Source organism: Salmo trutta, chromosome 8 (assembly GCF_901001165.1).
Source record: "Salmo trutta chromosome 8, fSalTru1.1, whole genome shotgun sequence".
NCBI lineage: Eukaryota > Metazoa > Chordata > Actinopteri > Salmoniformes > Salmonidae > Salmo > Salmo trutta.
In genome coordinates this window covers 24,511,479-24,528,059 of record NC_042964.1, presented here as the reverse complement: position 1 = coordinate 24,528,059, position 16,581 = coordinate 24,511,479, and the positions used below count along the sequence as shown (strand labels likewise).

General features: G+C 43.1%; 1 protein-coding gene across 7 annotated transcripts; it reads left to right on the top strand.

Moving 5' to 3' along the window:
- Positions 1 to 1,423: 1,423 nt before the first annotated feature.
- Positions 1,424 to 15,515, top strand: zgc:92664 (chromatin complexes subunit BAP18). 7 transcript variants are annotated; one of them, XR_003879253.1, is made up of 7 exons: positions 1,425 to 1,804; positions 4,951 to 5,045; positions 5,470 to 5,571; positions 5,962 to 6,185; positions 6,484 to 6,588; positions 10,593 to 10,754; positions 14,647 to 15,515. XR_003879253.1 is itself a non-coding variant. In XM_029760601.1 (6 exons), exons 1-6 carry the CDS (start codon positions 1,784 to 1,786, stop codon positions 14,709 to 14,711), a joined length of 612 nt encoding a protein of 203 aa, XP_029616461.1. In that variant the 5' UTR covers positions 1,425 to 1,783; the 3' UTR covers positions 14,712 to 15,515. The 7 variants fall into 7 exon arrangements, 3 of the variants coding, with proteins under 3 accessions (XP_029616461.1, XP_029616460.1, XP_029616462.1); XR_003879252.1 differs by having other exon boundaries at positions 6,481 to 6,588; XR_003879254.1 differs by lacking the exon at positions 5,470 to 5,571 and having other exon boundaries at positions 1,424 to 1,804; positions 6,481 to 6,588.
- The last annotated feature ends 1,066 nt before the right edge of the window (positions 15,516 to 16,581 follow it).

Genomic DNA, 16,581 nt, shown 5'->3' with positions numbered 1-16,581 from the left:
CAAGCAGACCACCATAATCTAAGAACCATGGGACAAAACAACTCTTTCTGCAACTGGATTCTGAACTTTCTGAGGGTAGATAACAACACATCCGCCACGCTGACCCTCAACACAGGGGCCCCTCAGGGGTGGGTGCTCAGTCCCATCCTGTACTCCCTGTTCACTCATGACTGCATGGCCAAACACGACTCCAACAACATCATCAAGTTTGCCGATGACACAACAGTGGTAGGCCTGATCACCGACAACGATGAGACAGCCTATAGGGAGGAGGTCAGAGACCTGGCCGTGTGGTGCCAGGACAACAACCTCTCCCTCAACGTGATCAAGACAAAGGAGATAATTGTGGACTACAGGAAAAAGAGGACCGAGCACGCCCCCATTCTCATCGACGGGGCTGTAGTGGAGCAGGTTAAGACCTTCAAGTTCTTTGGTGTACACATCTCCAACAAACTATCATGGTCCAAACACACTAAGACAGTCATGAAGAGGGCACGACAAAACCTATTCCCCCTCAGGAGACTGAAAAGATTCGGCATGGGTCCTCAAATCATCAAAAGGTTCTACAGCTGCACCATCGAGAGCATCCTGACTGGTTCCATCACTGCCTGGTATGGCAACTGCTCGGCCTCCGACCGCAAGGCACTACAGGGGGTAGTGCGTACTGCCCAGTACATCACTGGGGCCAAGTTTCCTGCCATCTAGGACCTCTATACCAGGCGGTGTCAGAGGATGGCCTTAAAAATTGTCAAAGACCCCAGCCATCCTAGTCATAGACTGTTCTCTTTGCTACAGCACGGCAAGTGGTACCGGAGCGCCAAGTCTAGGTCCAAAAGGCTTCTTAACAGCTTCTACCCCCAAGCCATAAGACTCCTGAACAGCTAATCAAAGGGCTACCCAGACCCCTTTTTTACACTGCTGCTACTCTCTGTTTATTATCTATGCATAGTCACTTTAACTCTACCTACATGTACATATTACCTCAATTACCTTGACTAACCAGTGCCCCCGCACATTGACTCTGTACCGGTACCCCTGTATATAGCCTCGCTATTGTTATTTTACTTCTGCTGTTTAATTATTTGTTATTTTTATTTTAAATTTTTTACTTAACAATTTTTTCTTAAAACTTCTCAAAGCATTGTTGGCTAAGGGCTTGTAAGTGAGTATTGTATTCGGCGCATGTGACAATTAAAATTTGATTTGTGGGAACTCCTTCAAGACTGTTGGAAAAGCATTCCTCGTGTAGCTAGCTGGTTGGGAGAATACTAAGAGTGTGCAAAGCTGTCATCAAGGCAAAGAGTGGCTACTTTGAAGAATCAAAAATATATGTAACATGTTCGACCACACAATCCCGCACAGTAGGTGGCGGTATGCACAAACAAAATGTGCGTCATGATACCAAAGAAGAATCACGAACACGTGGTGTGCATTTTGGACCAATCAGCATTTGGGATTTATTTGCGAACGTTAAGTCTTTCCTTCGTCCACATTGTCATTTGTGTACGTCATTTATTTTTATCTACATATTTCTGATTATTGCAACAACAACAACAAAAAACATAAGATCCGTGTTAATAAAATGTACAGGCTCACTGAAAACAGTTGCGGACTGCAGACAAAAATATAAATATTGTAGGACGTGGACGAAGTTGGTATTTGTATTGCCAGCTGAGCCTGCAGTGCAAGCAGGCTAACTAACCTGAAGATTAGCTAGCTAGCATCTCTAAACGGCGTTATTCACAGGAACATCTGCATCTGTTCAGCAACTACAAAAAGAAAAATGACTTCAGCCTCAACGAAGGTAGGTTATTCTCACGTTCTGATTTTAGCCGTATCTCTTGCTGTTAGCTAGGTCCTGCACAAATCTAACGTTAGCTCATGTTAGCTCCCTAACGTCGTCAGCTAACAAGCGAATTCGAATGGCAGCCATGTAACCGCTATTTAAGCGTACCTGGGTTATTCCAAAGATACATTTGCATTTTACTGTCTTTCCTATACCAGACAACTCAACCTTTGAAGGAAGAAAAAAAACATTCGTCTTATAATAAATCAAGCACTCAGGACGTGGCTGAATTTTGTCAACTTTTTTCTCACTTCCATGTACTTTTGTATGGAAGCTACCACTCGAGGGCACTGTCTGCATGGAGGAAACCCCTCATTAATGATCTCTTAAAATAAAGATTAAGTCTGCATTGCAACCGTACAAAACACCAATGTTGGATAAAATTGACTAATCCTGTTTTGATTTTATGATGCCATCAAATCAATCTTTATTTGTCACATGCGCCGAATACAAGTGTAGACCTTACGGTGAAACGCTTACTTACAAGCCCGTAACCAACAGTGCAGTTCGAGAAGAGTTAAGAAACTTTTTACTTTAGTTTCATGTTAACACAACAATGAGGCTGCTATATACAGGGGGTGCCGGTACTGAGTCAGTGTGTGGGGGTACAGGTTAGTTGAGGTAATTTGTACATGTAGGTAGGGGTGAAGTGACTATGCATAGATAATAAACAGTGAGTAGCAGCAGTGTACAAAACAATTTGATTAATTGTTCACTAGTCTTATGGCTAGGGGGTAGAAGTTATTAAGGAGCTTTTTTGTTCTAGACTTGGTGCTCCGGTACCGCTTGACGTGCGGTTGCAGAGAGAAGTCTGTGATTGGAGTCTGACAATTTTATGGGCTTTCCTCTGACACCGCCTATTATATAGGTCCTGAATGGCAGGAAGCTTGGACCCAGTGATGTACTGGGTCAGATGCCAAGCAGTTGCCATACCAGGCGGTGATGCAACCGGTCTGAATGCTCTCAATGGTGCAGCAGTATAACCTTTTGACTATCTGGGGACCCATGCCAAATCTATTCAGTCTCCTGAGGGGGAAAAAGTTTTGTTGGGCCCTCTTAACGACTGTCTTGGTGTGTTTAGACCATGATAGTTCGTTGGTGATGTGGACACCAAGGATCTTGAAGGTGTTCCCTTTGTCCAGGGGGGAAAGGGCAGTGTGGAGTGCGAATGCGTCATCTGTGGTTCTGCTTGGGCGGTATGCGAATTGGAGTGGGTCTAGCGTATCCGGGAGGATGCTGTTGATGTGAGCCATGATCAGCCTTTCAAAGCACTTCATGGCTACTGATGTGAGTGCTACGGGGCGGTAATCATTTAGGCAGGTAACCTTTGCTTCCTTGGACACGGACTATGGTGGTCTGCTTGAAACATGTAGGTATTGCAGACTCGGTCAGGGAGGGGTTGAAAATGTCAGTGAAGACACTTGACAGTTGGTCTGCGCATGGTTTGAGTACACGTCCTGGTAATCCGTCTGGCCCCACGGCTTTGTGAATCTTGACCTTTTTTTAAAGGTTTTGCTCACATCGGCTCCCGAGAGCGTTATCACACAGTTATCCAGAACAGCTGGTGCACTCGTGCATGCTTCAGTGTTGCTGGCCTCGACGCGAGGATAAAAGGCATTTAGCTCATTTGGTAGGCTCCGTCACTGGGCTACTCGCGTCTGGGTTTCCCTTTGTAGTCCATAAAAGTTTTCAACAAGGCATTGCCTTGTAATAGAGTTGATCATACAGTGCATTGGGTTTCTTTAAAGCCTTATTCTAAAATGGATTACATAAAATCAATGTACACACAATAACCCATAATGACAAAGTGTTAAGTTTAAAAAAATTAAATGTTAGCAAATTAATTTAAAAAAACATTTTATTTACATAGGTAATCAGACCCTTTGCTATGAGACTCGAAATAGACCTCAGGTGCATCCTGTTTCCATTGATCATCCTTGAGATGTTTCTACAACTTGATTGATGTCCACCTGTGGTAAATTCAATTGATTGGACGTGATTTGGAAAGGCACACCTGTCTATATAAGATCCCACAGTTGACCGTGCATGTCAGAGCAGAAACCAAGCCATGAGTTCGAAGGAATTGTCTGTAGAGCTCAGAGACAGGATTGTGTCGGCACGGATCTGGGGAATGGTACTCTTAACATTTCTGCAGCATTGAAGGTCCCCATGAACACAGTGGCCTCCATTCTTAAATGGAAATAGTTTGGATCTACCAGGCCTTTATGTTAGTGGCCAGACGAAAGCCACTCTTCAGTAAAATCCACGACAGCCCGCTTGGAGTTTGCCAAAAGGCACCTAAAGGACTCTTGGACCATGAGAAACATGATTCTCTGGTCTGATGATTGAACTATTTGGCCTGAATCCCAAGCGTCATGTCTGAAGGAGACCTGGCACCATCCCAACGGTGAAGCACGGTGGTGGCAGCATCATGCTGTGGGGATGTTTTTCAGCGGCAGGGACTGGGAGACTAGTCAGGATCGAGGGAAAGATGAACAGAGCAAAGTACAGAGAGATCCTTGATGAAAACCTGCTCAGGACCTCTGACTGGGGCAACGGTTCACCTTCCAACAGGACAACAACCCTAAGCACACAGCAAAGACGCAGAAGTGGCTTCGGGACAAGTCTCTGAATGTCCTTGAGTGAACCAGCCAGAGCCTGGACTTGAACCCAATCAAACATCTCTGGAGAGTCCTGAAAATAGCTGTGCAGCAACACTCACCATCCAACCTGACAGCGCTTGAGAGGATCTGCAAAGAAGAATGGGAGAAACTCAAATACAGCTTGTAGCGTCAAACCCAAGAAGACTCGGCTGTAATCGCTGCCAAAGGTGCTTTAATAAAGTACTGTGAAGGGTCTGAATACTTATGTAAATGTGATTTATTAAAAAATAAATAAAATGTCTCGTGTTTTTGCTTTGTCATTATGGGGTATTGTGTGTGTGGAATAAGGCTGTAACGTAACAATGTGGAAAGTCACGGGTCTAAATACTTTCCGAATGCACTGTACATACTGTACTTCAAACAACCTTAGCTACTGTCTCAAAAGAAAATAGGATAATTCAAAAGGTATTGATTTAGGTGTTTTCTGCTTTAATTTTCAAGGTTGGGGAGATCTTCTCAGCAGCAGGAGCTGCTTTCACCAAGTTAGGGGAGCTGACCATGCAACTGCACCCAGTGGCTGACTCCAGTCCCGCAGGGTGAGAATACACACACCAAGTTAGAGATAAATATCTGTATCGATTATGTAGAGTTGCAAGTCTAGTCTGATTTATAAGTCTACTGATCATGACTTTGTAATTTTTGGGCTTGTGTCACTTGTAGCACACTGTACACATTACACTGATATGTGCTCCATCTTGAATATCCCTGCCAAGAAGTCATTCTGAGGAAACGCTGTTGCGTCATTATTACCAGAAAGCACTCGACACCCACCCACGCCATGTCCACCCTCTCTTCGTCTCTGACCGCGTTCAAGGGCATCAATCGCTGATCACCAACTGACCAGACTGATCTACAAAATCATAATGTGTAGTTATTTAAGATGCTAGGTGATTTGTAGATCTGTGCAGAGCAACTGCAATGTAGTCTAGTGGATCTGAAACGCCCTGTGTGTCGTTGCAGAGCTAAGTGGACGGACACTGAGATTGGGCAGCTGAGATCGGCCGTGGTGAGGTTTGGTGATGACCTGAACTCCCTCAGCTCTGTCATCAAGGAACGCACTGTGTAAGGATCCCCCCCGTCTCTCTTTTCATTCCTTATGGCCCTCTATTATTGTAGTCCTTCACCCGGTCTTGGTCTCTTACCCCTTGTATCTCTCTACTTTGCTCCATTCGCGTCTGGGTGACGTGTCCAATGAGATGTTTTCAGAGGTAGCTCTAAAGCATTAGGAAGATAGTCTATCAGTGACACAAGCCCTGATGAGCTAAACCATCACTAGAAGATCTAAAATATCACATTCAGATCTATTTACCTACACATGCATTGTACTATCCATCTGCTAGTGCTAAAGATCTATCAATTCATGATGGTTTACTTTAAAAAAAAACATATTTGACAGGTTACTGGTTGAATCACCACCGCTAACCTGATCCTACCTTGTCTCCTCTTCCGAAGGGTCCAGATTAAAAGTACAGTGAAGAGGAAGCTCTACGACGAGAGTGGGATGCCCATTTCCACCGACTCCCCAAAAAAGACCGTCAAGAAGACTGCTGTTACCATGGCCACCGCGGCAACGCCAACTGTCATTGCTATGCCGACCTCACAGGTCGTCATGAAGGCAGGTGTCCAAGGCAATGTGACTCTGGCCATTCCCGCCATGAAGAAACAGAAGTCTGCAGGTGAGTGGAGATTGATTCCTTCCTTCATCCATCAGTACATTTTGTAGTTGCCATCTTGGCAATGATTTCTAATTAGTCCCACCCTCAGCCTTTATTTTATTTATTTTTTTTACCTCAATATTGGAAGTGTAATAGTAAAGGATTGTTTTTCAACAAAATATGTGCGATGCAATTAGAAAAGTCCTTGCAGATCAAATTGAATAGTTTAACTGTGAAAATATTTAGTCTTTGTCTATTATATTTGAAACAATGGGATAAAGAAAAAGACTTAGCTCTTCCTGCCTGTGTGTTCCAGCAGATGTGACTCTGAGTGCTCTGAATGACTCTGATGTCAACTCTGACCTGGTAGACATAGAGGGACTGGGAGAGGGATCCAACTCGAAGAAACTCAACTTCGATCAGGGTGAGAGAGAACGGGCTTATTTTGACTACTATTTAGTGATAATGCACAACCTTTCCTATTGCCCGAATGAGGGGACACCAATAATTACTGGTCTTCAAGACAGGAATAAAGAACTCTCTGGGAAGAAAGGTATGTTTCATGATCAAACACTCATGGTGTGATTGTGATTAACATACAGAAACTAAAGTCCTTTTGTTCACCCGACCTAGAATACCACAATCAAATGCCCAAGATAATTCTCTTCGGTTATAATCACAGCCCTGTATATTCCCCCTCAAGCTGATACCACAATGGCCCTAAAAGAACTACACTGGACTTTTTGCAAACTGGAAACCACATTTATTGTAGCTGGGGATTTTAACTTCTCTAGGGCCAGTGGGACGATTTCGTCCCACCTATGTAACAGCCAGTGGAATCCCGTGGCGCGTTATTCAAATACCTTAGAAATGCTATTACTTCAATTTCTCAAACATATGACTATTTTACACCATTTTAAAGACAAGACTCTCGTTAATCTAACCACACTGTCCGATTTCAAAAAGGCTTTACAACGAAAGCAAAACATTAGATTATGTCAGCAGAGTACCCAGCCAGAAATAATCAGACACCCATTTTTCAAGCTAGCATATAATGTCACATAAACCCAAAACACAGCTAAATGCAGCACTAACCTTTGATGATCTTCATCAGATGACAACCCTAGGACATTATGTTATACAATACATGCATGTTTTGTTCAATCAAGTTCATATTTATATCAAAAACCAGCTTTTTACATTAGCATGTGACGTTCAGAACTAGCATACCCCCCGCAAACTTCCGGTGAATTTACTAAATTACTCACGATAAACGTTCACAAAAAACATAGCAATTATTTTAAGAATTATAGAAACAGAACTCCTCTATGCACTCGCTATGTCCGATTTTAAAATCGCTTTTCGGTGAAAGCACATTTTGCAATATTCTAAGTAGATAGCCCGGCATCACAGGGCTAGCTATTTAGACACCCACCAAGTTTAGCACTCACCAAAGTCAGATTTACTATAAGAAAAATGTTATTACCTTTGCTGTTCTTCGTCAGAATGCCCTCCCAGGACTTCTACTTCAATAACAAATGTTGGTTTGGTTCAAAATAATCCATAGTTATGTTCAAATATCCTCTGTTTTGTTCGTGCGTTCAAGACACTATCCGAATGGTAAAGAAGGGTGACGCGCACGACGCATTTCGTGACAAAAAAATTCTAAATATTCCATTACCGTACTTCGAAGCATGTCAACCGCTGTTTAAAATAAATTTTTATGCCATTTTTCTCGTAAAAAAGCGATAATATTCCGACCGGGAAAGCGTGTTTACGTTCAAAGAGAGAGAGTAAAAACATGGGATCCCCTCGTGCACGAGCCTCAGTCTGATGGTCCCCTGATAGAGCACTTACCAAAGGCGCTAATGTGTTTCAGCCAGCGGCTGGAATTACATCATTCAGCTTTTTCCCGGGTTCTGAGAGCCTATGGGAGCCGTAGGAAGTGTCACGTTACAGCAAAGATCCTAAATGTTCAATAAACAGAGCCAAGAAGCCCAAGGAATGGTCAGAGAGGGTACTTCCTGTTTGGAATCTTCTCAGGTTTTTGCCTGCCATATGAGTTCTGTTATACTCACAGACACCATTCAAACAGTTTTAGAAACTTTAGGGTGTTTTCTATCCAAAGCCAATAATTATATGCATATTCTAGTTTCTGGGCAGTAGTAATAACCAGATTAAATCGGGTACGTTTTTTATCCGGCCGTGTAAATACTGCCCCCTAGCCCTAACAGGTTAACAAAGCAAATTTGAGGAAACCGCTACCGAAGTTCTACCACCACATTGACTGTAGTATTCGCGCTGGTAAAACATTGGACCACTGTCACTCAACTTTTCGAAATGCCTACAAGGCCCTCCCCCAACCTTCGTTCGGCAAATCTGATCACGACTCCATTTTGCTCCTCCCTTCCTATATATAGAAACTCAAACAAGAAGTACCCATGTTAAGGTCTATTCAACACTGGTCTGACCGATCGGAGTCCATGCTTCAAGATTGTTTTGATCACGCGGACTAGGATTTGTCCCGGGTAGCCTCTGAGAATAACATTGACAAATACACGGATAACCATGACGGAGTTCATCAGGAAGTGTATAGGAGATATTGTACCCACGGTGACTTAAAACCTACCCAAACCAGAAACTGGATGGATGGGCAGCATTCGCACAAAACTGAAAGTGCGAACCACAGCATTTAACCATGGCAAGTGACTGGGAATATGGCAGAATACAAACAGTGTAGTTATTCCATCCGTAAGGCAAACAGGCAAAACGTCAGTGCAGAGACAAAGTGGAGTCGCAATTCAACGGTTCAGACATGAGACGTACAGTTGAAGTCCTAAGTTTACATACACTTAGGTTGGACTCATTTAAGTCATTTTTCAACCACTCCACAAAATTCTTGTTAACAAACTATAGTTTTGGCAAGTCGGTTAGGACATCTTCTTTGTGCATGACAAGTAATTTTTCCAACTATTGTTTAGACAGATTATTTCACTTATAATTCACTGTATCACAATTCCAGTGGGCCAGAAGTTTACATACACTAAGTTGACTGCCTTTAAACAGCTTGGAAAATTCCAGAAAATGTCATGGCTTTAGAAGCTTCTGATAGGCTAATTGACATCATTTGAGTCAATTGGAGATGTGGATGTATTTCAAGGCCTACCTTCAAACTCAGTGCCTCTGCGTGACATCATGAGAAAATCAATAGAAATCAGCCAAGACCTCAGAAAAAAAATTGTAGACCTCCACAAGTCTGGTTAATCCTTGGGAGCAATTTCCAAACGCCTGAAGGTACCACGTTCATCTGTACAATGGTACGCACGTATAAACACCATGGGACCACACAGCTGTCATAGCGATCAGGAAGGAGACGCGTTCTGTCTCCTAGAGATGAACGTACATTGGTGCGAAAAGTGCAAATCAATCCCAGAACAGCAAAGGACCTTGTGAATATGCTGGAAGAAACGGGTACAAAAATATCTATATCCACAGTAAAACGAGTCCTATATCAACATAACCTGAAAGGCCGCTCGGCAAGGAAGAAGCCACTGCCCACCATTAAAAAAGCCAGACTACGGTTTGCAACTGCACATGGGGACAAAAATCGTACTTTTTGGAGAAATGTCCTCTGGTCTGATGAAACAAAAATAGAACTGTTTGGCCATAATGACCATCGTTATGTTTGGAGGAAAAAGGGGGAGGCTTGCAAGCCGACGAACACCATCCCAACCATGAAGCATGGGGGTGGCAGCATCATGTTGTGGGGGTGCTTTGCTGCAGGAGGGACTGGTGCACTTCACAAAATAGATGGCATCATGAGGAAGAAATTGTGGCTATATTGAAGCAACATCTCAAGACAGTCAGGAAGTTAAAGCTTGGTTGCAAATGTGTCTTCCAAATGGACAATGACCCCAAGCATACTTCCAAAGTTGTGGCAAAATGGCTTAAGGGCCACTCCAATACCTTGATTTTGTTGTCATCACAAAACCCTGACCTCAGTCCTATATAGAACATTTGTGGGCAGAACTGGGAAAAACGTGTGCGAGCAAGGAGGCCGACAAACCTGACTCAGTTACACCAGCTCTGTCAGGAGGAATGGGCCAAAATTCACCCAACTTATTGTGGGAAGCGTGTGGAAGGCTACCCGAAACATTTGACCCAAGTTAAACAATTTAAAGGCAATGCTACCAAATACTAATTGAGTGTATGTAAACTTCTGACCCACTGGGAATGTGATGAAAGAAATAAAAGCTGAAATCACTCTACTATTATTCTGACATTTCACATTCTTATAATAAAGTGGTGATCCTAACTGACCTAAAACAGGATTTTACTAGGATTAAATGTCAGGAATTGTTAAAAACCTAGTTTAAATGTATTTGGCCAAGGTGTATGTAAACTTCCGACTTCAACTGTATGTGGCAGGGTCTACAGACAATCACGGACTACAAAGGGAAAACCACCCATGTCGCGGACATCGTCTTGTTCCCGGACAAGCTAAACACCTTCGCCCGCTTTGAGGATAATACAGTGCCATCGACGCGGCCCGTTTCCAAGGACTGTGGGCTCTCCTTCTCCTTGGCCGACGTGAGTAAGACATTTAAGAGTGTTAACCCTCACAAGGGTGCCGGCCCAGACGGCATCCCTAGTTGCGTCCTCAGAGCACGCACAGACCAGCTGGCCGGAGTGTTTATACTAGCGATACACCGATATGACATTTTTGGCCGATACCGATATCCAATATTTTCCTTGACAAAAAAAACCCGATACCGATTATTTACAATTTGTGGCCTTTTAAGCATTCTATTACAGTTAACTATTGTTGTAACTTTAATGGGTTGTAGAGTTAATGTTTAAGTTAATTCATTGAGCTGTATCTAAAGATTTCCTTTACAGTTGTTTTACATGTGTAATTGTATTAGAATTTGTGTGTTGGAGATTGAGAGAACTGCATACATATTTTGTTGTATTGGATTACGCTTTGACTGTAAGTTCCAGAATGCCTTGCGACAGGAAGTAGAGAGAGAACGCGGCAGTTATGTACAAGTGATTATCCTGACTTTCGCTAGCAACTTTCTTTTATTGTTTTGTAGAATCTAAAGTTGTTAAATGTAACGCAAACAAGTAGTATTACTAAAAGAAGCTTTCATTTCAAACCTGACGTCCCGAGTCATTACTTTGAAGATAGTTATTCTATAACTATTTAAAACACATACATGGACGCAGCGGTCTAGGGCACTGCATCTCAGTGCAAGAGGCGTCACTAGAGTCCCTGGTTCGAATCCAGGCTGTATCACATCTGGCCGTGATTGGGAGTCCCATAGTGCGGCGCACAATTGGTCCATCGTCGTCATTGTAACTGACTGTAATCTGACTTGCCTAGTTAAATAAAGGTTACACGCACACCACACTGACCAAAAAGTTATTTTGTTGGCATTTACGTATATCCCCATTACCAGTAAAACATAATCAAAACCTATTTCTTTCACTTACTTGCTGTGCTTTTGTTCATTTGTTCAGTCGTTTCATTCTCAACGAGCATTTCTATGGAATGCCGTTTGGGTCTTTGCGTGTCAAAAAAGATATGACATCGGTTTCAGTAGCTATAGTTAGCTAGGTGTCGTCTAAAATAACCCTAATTTATAAGACGGTTCTTATTTGATTAATGGTGGTCGGACCCGTCTATGTGAAGCTAGCAACAATAAGGATTAGCCACAATAGTGGACTTTGCGGTTAGCCTTAAATAAAAGTATGGCATAGTTCTACTATTTGTATTCATTTGCATTACTGTCAATGACTTTTATTTTGAAGACAAACCTCATTCCACTAATGTGGCTAGCGTCACAACACAACCCGGTGCGGTCGAGCCTCACTAGCCAAATGAAGCTAGCTGCCTGCTTATAACGTTAGTTTTGGGCAACAGGGTTAAGTTGCTGACTAGCTATTTATTTGCATGAACAGAAGTTCAATTTAAATAGGTGAACAACAAGTGGCAACCTAGCTAATACTTAGCAATGATTTAGGAATCCTCGTAAGAATAATGGAACATTGTTTTCAGGCTGGTTGTATTGGTGCTAGCTAGGTACCAAGCTAAAGCTAGCTACCCCAGAAGTTGCGGTCGAACAAATGATGCTTTATTACCAACGCGGTGTTGTAAACCCATCGTTCGTGGCCGGTGTTTGCTTGTTTGCAGATTTTGTACAGCTTTGACAGTGCCAAACGGCGTTCCATAGTATGTATGTATGTCGTGAAGCTATTACTGTGTAACTCCGGTAGGGCAACATCTGAAAAAATAGCGTGCTTGGTAGTGTGTACCGGTGCTCGACCAGTCGGCGAAAGCCAACATCACCCACAACAGAACGGTTGATTGTCAAGGGCAATGAATTCCATTATCTTGGCTTTAATAGATTTCACCTTGGAGTTGCCTCGCTGAAATTTTCTTACTCTTTCAAATGACTGCTCGACTTGTTGACTGCTCGATCCACACAGCAGACATTGTGGGCTAGTTTAGGAATGCTGTGTTGCACGTATAGCGCCAAATTGTACGTGGCATCATTACATCACGTACCTACGTTATATAGGTATGCACATCGGCCGATTTCCGATATGATCACCGTTTATTTATTTATTTTTATATCGTGCATCCCTGGTGTTTACGGACAATTTCAATCCCTCCCTGTCCCATTCTGTCCTCACTTGCTTCAAGATGTTCACCATTGTCCCTGTACCAAAAAAAGCAAAGGTAACTTAGTCATTTAGTTATCGCCCCATAGCACTCACTTCTGTCATCATGAAGTCCTTTGAGGCTAGTTAAGGATATCACCTCTACCTTACCTGACACCCTAGACCCACTTCGATTTGCTTACCGCCCCAATAGATCCACAGACGATGCAATCGCACTGCCCTATCCCATCTGAACAAGAGGAATTCCTATGTAAGAATGCTGTTCATTGACTATAACTCAGCATTCAACACCATAGTACCCTCCAAGCTCATAATTAAGCTCGGGGCCCTGGGTCTGAACCCCGCCCTGTGGAACTGGGTCCTGACAGGCTGCCCCCAGGTGGTGATGGTAGGAAACACCTTCACTTCGCTGATCCTCAACACAGGAGCCCCACAAGGGTACGTGCTCAGCCCCCTTTTGTACTCCCTGTTCACCCAAAACTGCGTGGCCACGCACGCCTCCAACTCAATCATCAAGTGTCCAGACGACAACAGTAGTAGGCCTAATTACCAACAACGACAAGTCAGACTACAGGAAGAGTATTACCAGGAAAATAACCTCACTCAATGTCAACAAAACAAAGGAGCTGATCGTGGACTTCAGGAAACAGCAGAGGGAGTAAACCCCTATCCACACCGACTGGACCGCAGTGGAGAAGGTGGAAAGCTTCAAGTTCCTCGGCGTACACATCACTGACTATCTGAAATGGTCCACCCAGACAGACAATGTAGTGAAGGCGCAACAGCGCCTCTTCAACCTCAGGATGCTGAAGAAATTTGGCTTGGCCCCTAAAACCCTCAAACTTTAAGATGCACAATTGAGCATCCTGTCCAGCTGTACTACTACCTGGTATGGCAACTGCACCGCTCTCCAGAGGGTGGTGCGGTCTGCCCAACGCATCACTGGGTGCAAACTACCTGCCCTCCAGGACACCTACAGTACCTGATGTCACAGGAAGGCCAAAAAGATCATCAAGGACATCAACCACCCGAGCTACGGCATGTTCACCCCGCTATCATCCAGAAGGCGAGGTCAGTACAGGTGCATCAAAGCTGGGACCGAGAGAAGATTTTCAACCTTAAGGCCATCCAACTGTTAAATAGCCTTCACTAGCCGGCTTCCACCCGGTTACACAACCCTGCACCTTAGAGGGTGCTGCCCTATACATAGACTTGGGACACAAGTCAATTTAATGTCTAAATGTTTACATACTGCTTTACTCATCTCGTGTATATACTGTATTCTATTCTACTGTATTAGTCAATGCCACTCCGACATCACTTAATTCCATTCTTTTACTTTTAGATGTGTGTATTGTGATTCATTTTTAGATACTACTGCACTGTTGGAGCTAGGAACACAAGCATTTTGCTACACCCACAATAACATCAGCTAAATGTGTATTTGAACAATAAAATTTGATTTTAAGTTATTACTATATCTGGGGGGCAGCATGTAGCTCAGCGGTTAAGAGTGTTGGGCCAATAACTGAAAAGTTGCTGGTTCGAATTCCAAAGTCCACTAGGTGGGAAATAAATATTTATATGTGCCTATGAGGAAGGCACTCTGAATAAGTGTCTGCTAAATTAAAAACTGTATAGGGAAAGTCTAAATTAACATGCCATATCTAGAAGATATAGCTTAGATCTTGCAGAAAATATACTATAACTGAGTTTGTGGAAAGTCAGTTCTATAATCTTACCAGAAAGATCCACCATTTTTTCCAACTAAAATGTTTTTCTTTGCTCCTCTCAGACAACCTGAACCTCGACTCCAGCTTCATCATGAACTCCAGTGACCTGCCACTCCTCTCTCGTTGACCTCAAGATGTTTTCATTAGCACCCTATTTCCTACATAGTGCACTACTTTTGACTGGAGCCTTATGGACCCTGGTCAAATGTAATCCACTAAATAGGGATTAGAGTGCAATTTGAGACGCAGCCCAGACATCTCTCCTATGGACAACAGCCGAGATCCTTCAGATTTGCCTTGGCGGATCTCTATGGGTGCATCTGAAATGGCACCTTATTCCCTGCTTTTTAAGCCAAGGCCTATGAGGGACGCAAATTTCTCTTGCATGAGGAATGTGTTGGTAGATGTAAATAATGGTATTTTATTTATTCATACATGATTGTACTACACAAAAAGCTAATGTGCAGAGATGCATGGCCAAGGACTACAGTGTGTAGATTTTGCCATCTTGGTTTATGTCAAATATGATATCTGGGTAGGTGGCCCTGCGAATTCCCCTTTGACAATGCTGCAACTGCAAACTGTTGTATATGGAATCATGCACTTGTGAACCCAGTGTTGAGCTCACCAGCAAATTAAACTGGTATTTGAAAAGCATACTGGATAATATAGATATGAACACAATTGTATCAAAGGACAGGAATTAGTTTAGTGCAGTTTTGTTTGAAACAGTGGATTATCTTATTGTTCAAAACATGACCCATGATCCTTCAAGGTAATTTTTTTTTTTTGGGGGGGGGGGATATTTCTCGGTCAGTTATTGACAAACATTTGTAGTTTTATATAGAGGCTTACTCTAAAGACAATCAAATGATCTGTGCGATTTGCTGAATTATGTTGAATAAATAAACTTGTAGTTGGTAATATTTCATTCAGGAGTCATGTCACTCAATGTGTAGTCTTTATTGAAATGGGATTTTATACAATTGAAAACACTGGTGGGTACAGTAAGTGTATAAAAAAAATAAAACAGGTGCAGTGATGTTTTAGTGTCAGCCAAAAGTGCCTTTGCATTAGGGCACAGAGATTTTTCACCTTGTTGGTTTAGGTATTTGAACCAGCTACCCATTGGTTACTGGCTCAAAGCTCGAACCGCTAGTGTTTAAATACTAGGGGTGTGAAATTAGGCCTATTTCCGGCCATTTATGCTTACACAATATCCCCAACTTGCCAAAACGAAGTAATATATTCAAATTATCACCAACCCTCAGTAGTACACAATGAGGGACAGCCAGGCACATTGTAAAAATATGCCACTGTAATACCACTAACACAGGACTTCTTCCGATAAGACATAACTGAGTAAAATAAAAATGGTAGAATATGAACACAGGAATTGATGCCATTTTAGCTCCAGGTTGAGGAGTAGATAAAGATGTGTATTGTAGACAAGTGTGTGGCTGACTGGAGCAGCACAAGCCATACTGGCAGCCCAGAGAAGGGGCAGCTACCAGTAATGATGTGCTGCTAACGCCAGACACACTGGGGAGAGGAAGAGAGACCATCAGGCTGACTAAAGGAGAGCTCAACAGCCAGGCCAACTGACAGACACTTAGAGAGGGGAGGCCAGCCAGATCGACCACCCGGCCTTAGTCTGGAGACAGCCCACCATGCAGACTGACAGGCCTCAGTCACACAGACACTGCATTGGAAGGACCACCAGGCAGACCAAAACGCCTTGGTCCCTCCTACAGTATGCCTGGCTACAGACTAACAGCCTGGCCGGCCAGTAGGACCATCAGGCTCTTCTGGCTGACGCCAAAAGGCCTCACCCCAACATTAGGAAGAGACACCGTCTGGACTGGCGTCAACACTGATGAAGTGCTTGCGACGACTGAATGTTACGTCTTTACTGTCATTTTATGGCACCATATTTTTTACACTTGTCATTTCCCACCACTAAAAGAATTTCCCCTTCAGTGATATATTCAAAAGAA